The 12,521-nt window shown below is 40.0% G+C and overlaps 1 protein-coding gene across 1 annotated transcript in view; it reads left to right on the top strand.

Moving 5' to 3' along the window:
- The first annotated feature begins 402 nt into the window (after positions 1-402).
- The window catches only part of LOC146869260 (uncharacterized), a 110,986-nt gene continuing 98,867 nt past the window's right edge, over positions 403-12,521 (top strand). The window contains exons 1-2 of the mRNA XM_085653591.1: positions 403-794; positions 5,250-5,396. Coding sequence (XP_085509717.1) covers positions 616-794; positions 5,250-5,396 — 326 coding nt within the window. The 5' untranslated portion in view covers positions 403-615. The remainder of the gene's footprint in view (positions 795-5,249; positions 5,397-12,521) is intronic.

The raw sequence follows: 12,521 nt of genomic DNA, 5'->3' as shown, positions 1-12,521 counted from the left end.
GGGAATTGGGACAAAATAATAAACAAAAAGACACTCCGACTTTCAGTGTGCTCTGTGCTCTCTTGTCAGGCTTCTCATGAAAACACAGTTCTAGTAATAAATAAAGAACAACATGATTTTAGCACATAGCACATAAGATTTGCAAGAATTAGATATACATATATCTACATATATTTAGTACCTTGTTGGCCCAATATTCTGATCTACACCTGAACACAATGTGGAATATACATCTGCAAAGATAAAAGTAAAACTCTTGATTATTGTTGAATGGTTAACCTGATTATGCCAAGGTGCTGTTGAATGATGCTCAAAGTTGCTTTGTAAATACTCACAAGTAATAGTCTAAGAAATGCCAAAAGTTATCAATCCAAATGTCTCTTTTTTCTGTTCTGTAGGGTTGATTTTTTGCACCTTGGATTAGGAGAATGCGCTGCGCCAGAGTGAAAATCCACTTTAGATAAGTATTGTCTTTTATATTTGCATTGTTCTGTGCTTGTTTAATCACTAACTCTAACACTTGGCCAAGTATTAGTTAAACTAGAATAATGAAACGATGTCCGAGAAACTTACAGTTATTTTGTAGTAGCCAGCCGGTTACTCACTGATTGCTGAATGCTTTCTCTTTTGTTTCCTTTTCTCCGTAGGAATCTTTTTAATGTGACTCCAGATTTGCAGAAGGGAAGCTTGAGGCGTCTCCGTGGCAACGAGGGAAGAACTTTGGAACCGGACCGGATGCCTCGCAGGACTCGGGAGCCGATGCAGGATCACAGAGGAGAGTTTTCTGCCTTCAGGTAAGCGTTGGTAGAAAAACGAGCGTAAGCACTTTTGTAGGGGTTTCAGGCTTTAAATACAGTAGCTGGAGGGTGGGGTTAGCATGCGGAGGAACCAGTGTTCCACGTGTTTGGTTTAATGCTGGTTTGCCTGCAGGGAACGTGAGTAGGGAACGTGAGCTCAACTGTCTGAAGGGAACGTGAGCACAACTGTCAGAAATACAGCATGTTCTGTAACGTGTGCCTCTAAACTGTGCAAATAAGAATTATTCCATGTGCCCCACGTTTACAGCAGCAGGAGCAAAAGACAAAAGCCTCATGATTTCATTGCTACCAAAATGTGCACCTGTGAGGAGTTTTAGCACACAAGACCAATGAAAAGACTTTACCATTATTGCCATCGAGTTTTTGTCATTCAAGACTGATGCACAGTTTAACAACAAGCATTGGCAAAACGTACAAAGGGCAACAAACTAACATTACTATTTCTGTACATAATTACAAGGTGATTCTTCCAGATGGGTTCGAGCATGGTTGTTACAACAGACTGTAACAGTCGCTCCCCTCAAAGAGCGCCCCACCGGACGTGGCTTGAGAGGGAAACGTAAGTGAAACTGTCTCAAAAGTCGTGGAGCATGAACATATGATGCTGGTTCCCATGAGTTCTCAGTAGCATCAAAACCTTTCCAGGCTATTAAATAATACAATTTACCTCGCATTCTTTTTGCATCTAAAATCTTCTGAACTTCATATTCTAAATGTCCGTCAACTTGAATAGGAGGGGGTGGAGGTTCTGATCTGGTTTGTGGATTGTAGGGTTTTAATAGGGATACATGAAAAGCAGGGTATACAGGATATTCTTGGGGTAAGTCCAATTTAACAGTTACTGGGTTGATGATTTTTTCAATTACAAATGGACCTATATATTTTGGCATCAATTTTCTAGGTCCTGTCAACTTCAAGTTTTTAGTAGAAAGCCAAACACTATCTCCTACCTGATATAGCGGAGGAGCTATTCTATGTTTATCCGCTTGCTTCTTCATAGAGTCTTTGTATTTATTTAGATGTTTTATAGCTTTTGCTTGTATGTCCAGTAACGAGGTGAGTCGCTCTGTGACCCCTGGTGTTAAAGAGGGAGTCACAGAAATAGGTAATGCTTGCGGATGATACCCGTGTAAAAAATAAAACGGTGTACATTGTGTTGCAGAATGCACATTGTTATTATAAATGAATTCTGCAATAGGTAAGATTTTATCCCAATCAGTAGGGAATTCCGCCATTAAACAGCGTAGAGTCTGCAATAACGTTTGATTAACTCTTTCTGTTTGGCCGTCAGTTTCTGGGTGAAAGGCCGTCGAAAGAGCTATATCCATTTTTAGACTTTTTCCTAAATTGGTCCAAAATTTTTAGGTAAATTGAGTCCCCCTGTCCGAAAGGATTTTTGCTGGTAATCCATGTAACCTCACTACTTCCTTAATAAAAACATCTGTCAACTGTGCTGCAGTGGGGAGTTTAATCAAAGGGATAAAATGTGCCATTTTTGACAAATAGTCTACTACCACCAAAATAGTGGTATACATATTTGCCTTAGGAAGATTGACAATGAAGTCCAAACTGATTGTATGCCAGGGACTCGGAGGAGTTGGCAATGGCTGTAATAAACCCATGGGTGCTTTGTGTACAGATTTATTTATTGCACAGATGGGGCAGGAATTGACATATCTTTTAATGTCTTCAATCATGGAAGACCACCAAAAATGTTTTTTGCAATTTTCCAAGGTTTTTTGTGATCCTGGATGCCCCGCTAAAAGAGAATCATGATGCCAATAACTCATCAAGATAAGTCCTCAAATATTTTGTTTCCTCTTCTGTGAGGGCATATACTCTAGAGTTAGGCAAGGTAGCTCCGGGTATTAGGTCAATTCGACAATCATACGACCTGTGTGGTGGCAAAGAGCCAGCCTTTATTGGGTCAAAAACATCTTTAAACTCTTGGTATTCAACTGGTAGATGAACCACCTGCGTTTGCGCAGCCGCACAATGTAACATAGTCATAGATTCAGTGAGTGCTTCTTGATAACAAGTCTCACGACAGAAAGTGGAATCCAAAGTTACTGTTCTCAAAGCCCAATTAATTTTAGGATTATGCTGAGTTAACCATGGTACTCCTAGAATTAACCCAAAAGCAGGTGTATCAATTAAATCAAAGCCTATTCTTTCCGTATGTCCATTTTGACACACCATAATCAAGGGAGTTGTTTTCTTGGTAATCATCCCAGAAGACAAAGCCGACCCGTCTACTGCGCACACAGATTCGGGTTGCGTTTTCCACTCAGTTGGAATCTGTAATTTTTCTGCCATTTTAATATCCATGAAATTCCCTGTGGCCCCACAATCTAATAAGACTGGGACGGAATGCCGCACATGGGTACTAATTATCAAAACTACATGGATCATGAAATGTCGAGGTATTTTTGGTACCACATTAGTGGAAACATTGGAGGTCAACAACGATTCTTTACTCGTACAAGAGACCCCCCTTCTTGCCGAGTTTGTTAGTTTTCCTGTCCTCCTGTAATGTTTGTGACTAAGGAATTAACTTTCTTTGTCCCTTTAGGTTTTATTGGACATTCTTTTGCAAAATGTCCGGATTTTGCACAATATAAACAAAGGTTTAGTTTTCTCCGTCTATCCTTTTCCTCAACTGACAGGGGTCCTTTAATTGTCCCAATCTGCATAGGTTCTGACTCAGATACCTTGGAATCACTTTCCTTCTTCTCATTTTTATATACTGAAAATCTTGGTTCAAATCGGGTTTTATCTCCTTTTCTTTCACCTATTCGATGATCTAATTTGACCACCATCTCCACAAAGTCTGAATACTCTTCAGGAAGGTCCACAATAAGTGCCAAGGCATCTTTTAAGTCATCACGCAACCCTCTATAAAAGAGCGACGTGCGCTTTTCTTCTGGCCACTGAGTTTCGGCCAAAAGTCTGTTAAATTGAGTTACATAAGTTAGTAAATCTTGTTTACCTTGTTTTAAGTTTAGTAACTCATTGTCACTGGCTTGCACATATGTATGTTTTGCAAATAATTTAGTCATGGTGTTTTTAAACATTGACCAGTTATGTAAAATGGGATCATCTCGATCGATAAACGGTATAGCCCAGTTTGCAGCCGTGCCTCCCAAATAGGAAAGTACAAAGGCTACCTTAGTAGCATCTGTGGGAAATAACTGTGGTTTACAAGTAAAATGTAATTGACATTGACTGAGAAATATGGTAAATTTTCCAGAATCGCCAAAATAGCGTTCCGGAGCAGCCAAAGGAACAACATTAGGAACGGCCACCGTTACTTGTACTGGTGAGGAAGCAGAATCAGGACTCGTGACTGATTTAGAGACTTTAGACTTACTACCAAACATGGATGAATCTAAATGTGGAGACAAAACAGGTTTTCCCCATACAGAATCTCTTGGTTTAAAACGAAGAACTTCCTGTCTTAATTCTGAATTTTCATGTCTCAAGTTTTCCATTTCAATTTGCATTTTTTGTAAAGTCTCTGCTAAAGATTGATTTCGCAAAACATCGTCAGCCAGTGCTTGTGCCATTGCTTGTCCATCAATGATCTCTGTATCAGAATCCATATCTCTCAAGGAGAACTTAAGTTGTTGTGAAGGCTTACGCTTCTGTTAACCTTCACTCACCTGAAAGGCAGGCTGTTCAACTTGAGAGATGCGTGGATAGCTCTCGACTTCCCCCAAGAACTTTCTCTGGACTCAACTGAATATTTAACACAGTTGGACCAAGTTAAGTTCCTAAGGGAAGGGGGAATTGGGACAAAATAATAAACAAAAAGACACTCCGACTTTCAGTGTGCTCTGTGCTCTCTTGTCAGGCTTCTCATGAAAACACAGTTCTAGTAATAAATAAAGAACAACATGATTTTAGCACATAGCACATAAGATTTGCAAGAATTAGATATACATATATCTACATATATTTAGTACCTTGTTGGCCCAATATTCTGATCTACACCTGAACACAATGTGGAATATACATCTGCAAAGATAAAAGTAAAACTCTTGATTATTGTTGAATGGTTAACCTGATTATGCCAAGGTGCTGTTGAATGATGCTCAAAGTTGCTTTGTAAATACTCACAAGTAATAGTCTAAGAAATGCCAAAAGTTATCAATCCAAATGTCTCTTTTTTCTGTTCTGTAGGGTTGATTTTTTGCACCTTGGATTAGGAGAATGCGCTGCGCCAGAGTGAAAATCCACTTTAGATAAGTATTGTCTTTTATATTTGCATTGTTCTGTGCTTGTTTAATCACTAACTCTAACACTTGGCCAAGTATTAGTTAAACTAGAATAATGAAACGATGTCCGAGAAACTTACAGTTATTTTGTAGTAGCCAGCCGGTTACTCACTGATTGCTGAATGCTTTCTCTTTTGTTTCCTTTTCTCCGTAGGAATCTTTTTAATGTGACTCCAGATTTGCAGAAGGGAAGCTTGAGGCGTCTCCGTGGCAACGAGGGAAGAACTTTGGAACCGGACCGGATGCCTCGCAGGACTCGGGAGCCGATGCAGGATCACAGAGGAGAGTTTTCTGCCTTCAGGTAAGCGTTGGTAGAAAAACGAGCGTAAGCACTTTTGTAGGGGTTTCAGGCTTTAAATACAGTAGCTGGAGGGTGGGGTTAGCATGCGGAGGAACCAGTGTTCCACGTGTTTGGTTTAATGCTGGTTTGCCTGCAGGGAACGTGAGTAGGGAACGTGAGCTCAACTGTCTGAAGGGAACGTGAGCACAACTGTCAGAAATACAGCATGTTCTGTAACGTGTGCCTCTAAACTGTGCAAATAAGAATTATTCCATGTGCCCCACGTTTACAGCAGCAGGAGCAAAAGACAAAAGCCTCATGATTTCATTGCTACCAAAATGTGCACCTGTGAGGAGTTTTAGCACACAAGACCAATGAAAAGACTTTACCATTATTGCCATCGAGTTTTTGTCATTCAAGACTGATGCACAGTTTAACAACAAGCATTGGCAAAACGTACAAAGGGCAACAAACTAACATTACTATTTCTGTACATAATTACAAGGTGATTCTTCCAGATGGGTTCGAGCATGGTTGTTACAACAGACTGTAACAATGCTTCACTAAAAGATATTTTAGTTCAAAGCCATTTCACCGAAGAGGCAGCAGCCAGGAGGAGACCTATCAGAGGGTTCTCTCCCTGCACTACCTGCATGGCACGCAAAAATAGCATCAAGGTAAGGACTATTCAGCTCCAGGAAAGAAAGTCAAACACAACATCAGTAAATTTCTCAATTGTAACACCAATTTTGTGGTGTATTGTTTGCTTTGTCCGTGTGGTCTCCAGTGTGTTGGGAGTACAATCCATCCAGCAAACAAACATATATTGGAGCACACACGAGCAATCACCAATCTTGACAATTCTTATCCAGTGGCCAGACACTTCGCCGAAGCCCATAACTCCAGAAGTGACAAGTTGCGTTATTTCTGTCTGGATCAGGTCCCAGTGAAAGAGAGGGGAAGAGATAGGGTCAAACTGTTGCGACAGCTGGAGGCAAGATATACAAGTGAGCTTCCAACCCGTACCCCCTGGGGGCTTAACAGTGAGGAGGAACTCTGGTCATTTGTGGGTTGAAAACATGTAGCTGACCATTTGCCCATCAAGGCCACAATTTGTTCGTAGGTCTTTCTTTTAACCATATGTGTTCTTGGGAAATGTGTCATCCTGTTAGGCCATAATCAGTTGCCCGTCATTACAATGGGGACCGTAAGGACAAATTTATCTGATGATAAAATGATGCAATGATGGAATTGTAATAGACTTTCTGCTCATTGAGGGCGCAATTTGTCCGCGGGTCTTACTCTCACACATGTTTTTCGTAAAATGTGTCATTTCATGAATTGTCTCTCTATTACAATGGGGACGGTAAACACAATGGGGCATATCAACAAGGGCTTCATCTCTGCTTTTTTGGCTTTAAAAGCCAAAAAAGCAGAGATAAAACTAGCGCCCTATCAACAACAGGGTGCTAACATGTAAATTTGCATGTTAGCACCCTTTTATTCTACGCTTCCCCTTGCATCTCTAATGAGATGCAAAGGGGGCGTTCCAGAGTAAAATAATAGGAGAAATGTCGCTAAGCAACATTTCTCCTATTATCAAGAATGTCGCTAACCCTGTTAGAGACAAAAAAAGCAGCGCTAACCACGGTTAACGCTGCTTTTTTACGTCTGGTATTTTTCTGACTTAGCCATGATATCCTATGGAAGGAGGATATCATGGCTAAGTTTGCCTGTCCCTATCAACAAGGTAACGTGAGATTATCGCTGTGTTTCCAGCGATAATCTCACGTTAGCCTGTTAGCGTGAGGATTTTTATCGCTATTGAGATAAGCGTTGCTAATAGCACACTATGTCAGCGATAAAAATTCACGCGAGCCGGCGATAATTATCCTAGCGCTAAGTGCGCTTAGAGATAATTATCGCCGGTTGTTGTTGATATGCCCCAATGTTATTTGACTGATGCAAGTGGCAACCATTGTTTATAAAAAAAAAAAAAAGCCCATACAGAGCGTAATTTTGCATACTGTTTTAGACCAATGTTGAAAATAGTGCAACGGTGTCATCGGGCCTAATGTTTGTTTGACCTTGAAGTATGGAAGCATGATTTTTATTAATGAATTTCCAAGTGGCCACATCAGTGACACTCTCAAGTATATTCTTAACATCAGTCTCCTCCCCACTGACTAAGGAGAGATGCGTTACCACCTATGTTTAGCAAGCATGTGTTAAAATGCCCGACACAGAAACGTTTAAGAGACCACCCTTGCATAAGTCCTTTCTTTATTTTGTGATAAATTATCAACCAATGATTTGTTTTCTTGTTATAAAATAAAAAAATATGTGTGGCAACTAACATTTACGAAGGACAGGTGGCTGAAACGCATTTGTTAGTTTTTACTCTCTGAAGAAGCTGGAATAAATTTATATAATCAACTACGAGCCGGAGTGCGCAGTCCTGTGTGACCTGTGACAACGATTTGCGATATATATATATACATATATTTTGCTAATAACTTTGGCGCCGTTTGATGAATCTTCACAAAAATTTCCAAATCAAGTGCCCTACTTTGTCTAGTTTTGCATGGAAATTTTACACATGCAATATCTATGGGGATTTTTCAGTTTTTAAACATGACTACAGCCCAAAAGGCAAACAGAATTACACCAAATTTGAAAGAAAGCTAGATCTTGGGCCACAAAGAGCCCTTTTTGTGTTTTTGTGTGAATCTGTTAGTAGTTTGGGAGTTATGAAAGAAAGAAATGTATCGATATCTAGGGACGCGGATCCTTTGCAAATCTACCCATGGGTGATTTGCTGACAGGATCCAGGGGAAAAGCAAGGCTGGCCACAACCTGAAAGAATATTTGCACCTGCCATTTTGTTTGTTCCTTGGGCAGGGGGAAGGAAAAATAAAGTGCCAAAGCACATAAGGGGTCAAAATACAAGTATCTTGACCCCATAGAAAACAATGGCAAGAAATTGCTTTTTTTTTTACTTGAAACGAAGATTCGCGGGTTCTAGCGGATTTCATGGGTACCCACGGGGATCCACAGATCTGAAGCCCAATGGGAAAAAACCTCACCCACTCACACACCATCTCCTTGCCACTCATGGCCAAAGACTGTACGCAGCATGGGGTTGGGTGCATTCGGGGTGGGGGTTAGCGGCCATGTGCGGCGGTGGTTGTATTAACGTACGGCAATTATATATTACTCTACAATAAAAAAAGCATAGATATTAATGAAAAAACAAAGGTTACAGGGACATTATAGTTAGGTTCACATTTTACCCTCACAAAACCATAGAAATTCAGCAGTTATAGTTATACTTATCTGAAGAAACTAGAACTCATGCCGTTGTGTGTCTTTTGCTTTCTCGCCCCAAGTGTGCCGGGTATGCCTAGACGTGGGTCCCGGGCTCACTGTGCCCCTGGAATCAAGCTTTCCTGGCTGATGAAGGGTGAAATCCGAAACCGGTCCTAGGATGCTTGTTTCCGGGCCAGGGAGGACCTGGCTTGGCAGTTCGGGTAGGACTGTTCCCTTGAGGCACAGGGTCAAGACTGATTTGTATATGGTCAGGTCTAAACTGGGGTGGCATTGTGAGCAAAAGAATGAAGGATTTAACCCCGATCTCTTGACTGGGGGTGAATGTTTTGATTTGTTCTTCATTCCGTCCATCAATTGTGTGTCTTTTGTTAAGTAACTTTAGGCCATGAGTTATAGTCCCTTAACATAATAATAACTATAAGTATAACTATAACCACTGAATTTCTATGGTTTTGTGTGAGAAAAACATGAACCTAACTATAACGTCCCTGTAACCTTTGTTTTTTTCAGTATATATATATATATATATATATATATATATATATATATATATATATATATATATATCCAAACGACTGCCTTTTCCCAATCTTATCTTCGTCGATCAAAGCAGGGACGGACCACAAGATAAGTGCTTCAATTATTTATTCAGCATCGGCCATTACGCGTTTCGGTCCAGCCGGACCTTGATCACATGACAACGCCTATGGGTTTTTTCACCTTTGTTAAAGTGACTAGCGCTCAATGCCATTGGAGGATAATGTTAGACATGGAAAACATACTATTTGATGTGAATTTCGTAAGATACAGTACCATACATTATAATAAAATTCCTCCATCAATTAACAAATGCATGTCATGGCTGTCATATACATTGTTGGATACATCACATATAGCTTCATGATAAAAGTCTATAAATTTCCACAAACATGAGATATTAAAACAGTATAAATTACTGTAAAGATAAATAAATACTTCTCATGACACTAATTTAAATAAATATTCATTTAACATTTGCTAAAAAAAGGGCTAACATAATTATAAGATAAGCAATTTCATTTTGATGGTCAAAGTCCTTGCATAAATTCTGGGTTTACATTGTATGGTATTACCTAATATCTATTTCTCATTAGTGTATTCCATTTTGGGCTCCCCCAGATTTCATCTATTCATATTTTCTGGCCTATTTCCTTAAAGTGCAAGTGCAAAATATCATGAAAAATACCCTTCACCATAATGAATACTGTAAAAATGTTTTTTTATGAATTTTTTAAATATAATCTTTTGGGTGCATATATTTTTTAAAAAAACCTGTAACTCTGCTTAGTCAGGCGGCCTGTTTTATATATATATATATTATCTACTGACGGTCGCCAGTAGATAGTTATAGTTAGGATCGTGTTTCCATAGGAAATCCGCAACATTCTATTTGGAATAACTTTGGCGCCGATTGACGAATCCTCGCGAAATTTTCAAAATAGGTGGGGCGCTCCGCTCCGCTCCTTCCCTGAAAGTCTCGGGGGGATTCGTCAAGCGGGGGCTGAGAAAAAGGGGGGGTCCCAAAACGCGTTTTCCCCATGCATTTTTCCATAGGACCTTTAGTCCGAGCTACAGCCCGAACGGCTGAACAGAATTACTTGAAATTTGGCAGAGAGGTAGTCCTCAGGTCAGGGATGTGCCTTTTGCAGGTCTGGTGTAAATCTGTTCAGTATTTCCTGAGAAAATAGCATTTAAATCAATATATATATCTATAGGCGCGCGATTCTGATTGGTTGTTAGATCTTAGTAAACATTCGAATCCAGGAAGTGTCGGCCGCCATTTTGTCTCTCGCAGTCTGAGGGAGTGAAAAACAAAGGTGGAAAACGTGAAAAGGGGGCAGGGTGGACAGTTCCTGACCCCCTAGCCTTGGTCAGGGGGTCCCAGAAGGACCCCCAAGGGCAAAAATGTATTTTACATTTTTTATGAAAAATCGCGGAGTGCGCGTAGCGTGCGCGCACGGTAGAAACGGAAAAATTCTGCGAACAACGTAACGTGGGCGCGCGGTGCGCAAAGCGCACCGCGCGCCCACCGCGCGCGCACGGTGCGCGCACGGTGAAAAACCAAAAAATAAATAAATACATAACTTAGCATTTAAAAAACCGTACAAATTCACTGAAAAAAACATAGGTTTCACACACGTTATAGTTAGGAATTAGCATTTAAAAAACCTTGCAAATTCACTTAAAAAACCATAGGTTTCACACATGTTATAGTTAGCTGGGCATTTCACTCGTGAAAAACCATTGAAATTCCCCCGTTATAGTTAGTGCAGGCAACTATAACTCACGCGACCGCAATCCTCTGCTGATGACATAAGATATTACATCACTGATGACATAAGTGTCTTTCTGAAAAAAAAATATTTGTAATATATGTATAGCTAAAAATTAATGGAAGAAGACATGGGTAAATAAGTGTCTAAATACAGTATTAGCATCAGCAGAGGATTGCGGTCGCGTGAGTTATAGTTGCCTGCACTAACTATAACGGGGGAATTTCAATGGTTTTTCACGAGTGAAATGCCCAGCTAACTATAACATGTGTGAAACCTATGGTTTTTTAAGTGAATTTGCAAGGTTTTTTAAATGCTAATTCCTAACTATAACATGTGTGAAACCTATGTTTTTTTCAGTGTATATATAAATATATATACGCATACATACAACGCTCTCCTTTCTCTTCCCAAGTCCACTTCAAGAGATTACCGGACCACAAGTGAGCGATAATTACTGCTTTATTCTGCTGCCATTACCAATATACATATATACATACATACATACTTCAAAAAAGTCCTTACCTCGCTGCACAAGGAAGAGCCGCACTCGCATGGGAAGGTCATAGACATATGTTCTAAAATCTCTTATTTTGGCGTTGACAGGATCCTGGTACATGTAAGAGGGGGAGATTGCATAAGTAACCTGAGGCGCATGGAGTCTGAATACATCATCCGGCTTCAAAGCAAAATTCCTGGTGGCCTCAACCATGATGAGGATCTCCACGTACACCTAGGGTAGTGAGCAGGTAGAATACCGATGGTGACCTCCCATGTTTTGGAGACTAACCGTTTCATTCTGTCAATATTAAGCGCGGCGCAGCAGGGATAGAGAGTGAAATTCGAATTTAAACACCCTGGTTTTTATTATTGTTTTGCTTTGTCTTCTATTTTGTTAAGTCTGGGATTATTAATATGATTTATCCACGGGTGGGAGGAGTACGATGAGAGATCAGCAGGGATCACAGGGACACGACCTTACAGCGTATCATTGAAGAAAATTGCCACTTGGCAGGTGACACAAAAAGTTCATAACATGCCCTTGAGTTGAAAGGGGTATTTCAAGATGCACTGTCATGACAAGGCACAGGCCTTAAAATACATGTGAGATGATGTCACATGTGTACCGTCACTTGATTTATAACTCCATTACTTTTATTTTCTGAAAATACTTTTTGAAAATGTTTATCAATTATCATTTACAATTACATTTGAATTTACACTAATATTGGGGACTATTATTGTTTTATAAATGAGCGCGGGGCAAAGAACTAATTGATAGTATGTTTTCCCATGTTGTTCATGAACTGAAAGCATCTCATGCTTCTGAAAGTATGTCTTTTATGTTTATTATTGTTTGGATGCATTGAAAATGAAGCACTTCCGGGTGTAGGAAGTAACTTTGATAAAGACCGTTCAGGTTGAAACGCGTAAGTCAATAAACTAATTTTCTTCTAAAGAATCCCCGAGTGCAGCTTTTCCTTGTGCAGCGACGTAAGGACTA

This window comes from Triturus cristatus, chromosome 1_1 (genome assembly GCF_964204655.1).
Source record: "Triturus cristatus chromosome 1_1, aTriCri1.1, whole genome shotgun sequence".
Taxonomy (NCBI): domain Eukaryota; kingdom Metazoa; phylum Chordata; class Amphibia; order Caudata; family Salamandridae; genus Triturus; species Triturus cristatus.
This window is presented reverse-complemented; position numbering and strand designations above follow the sequence as displayed.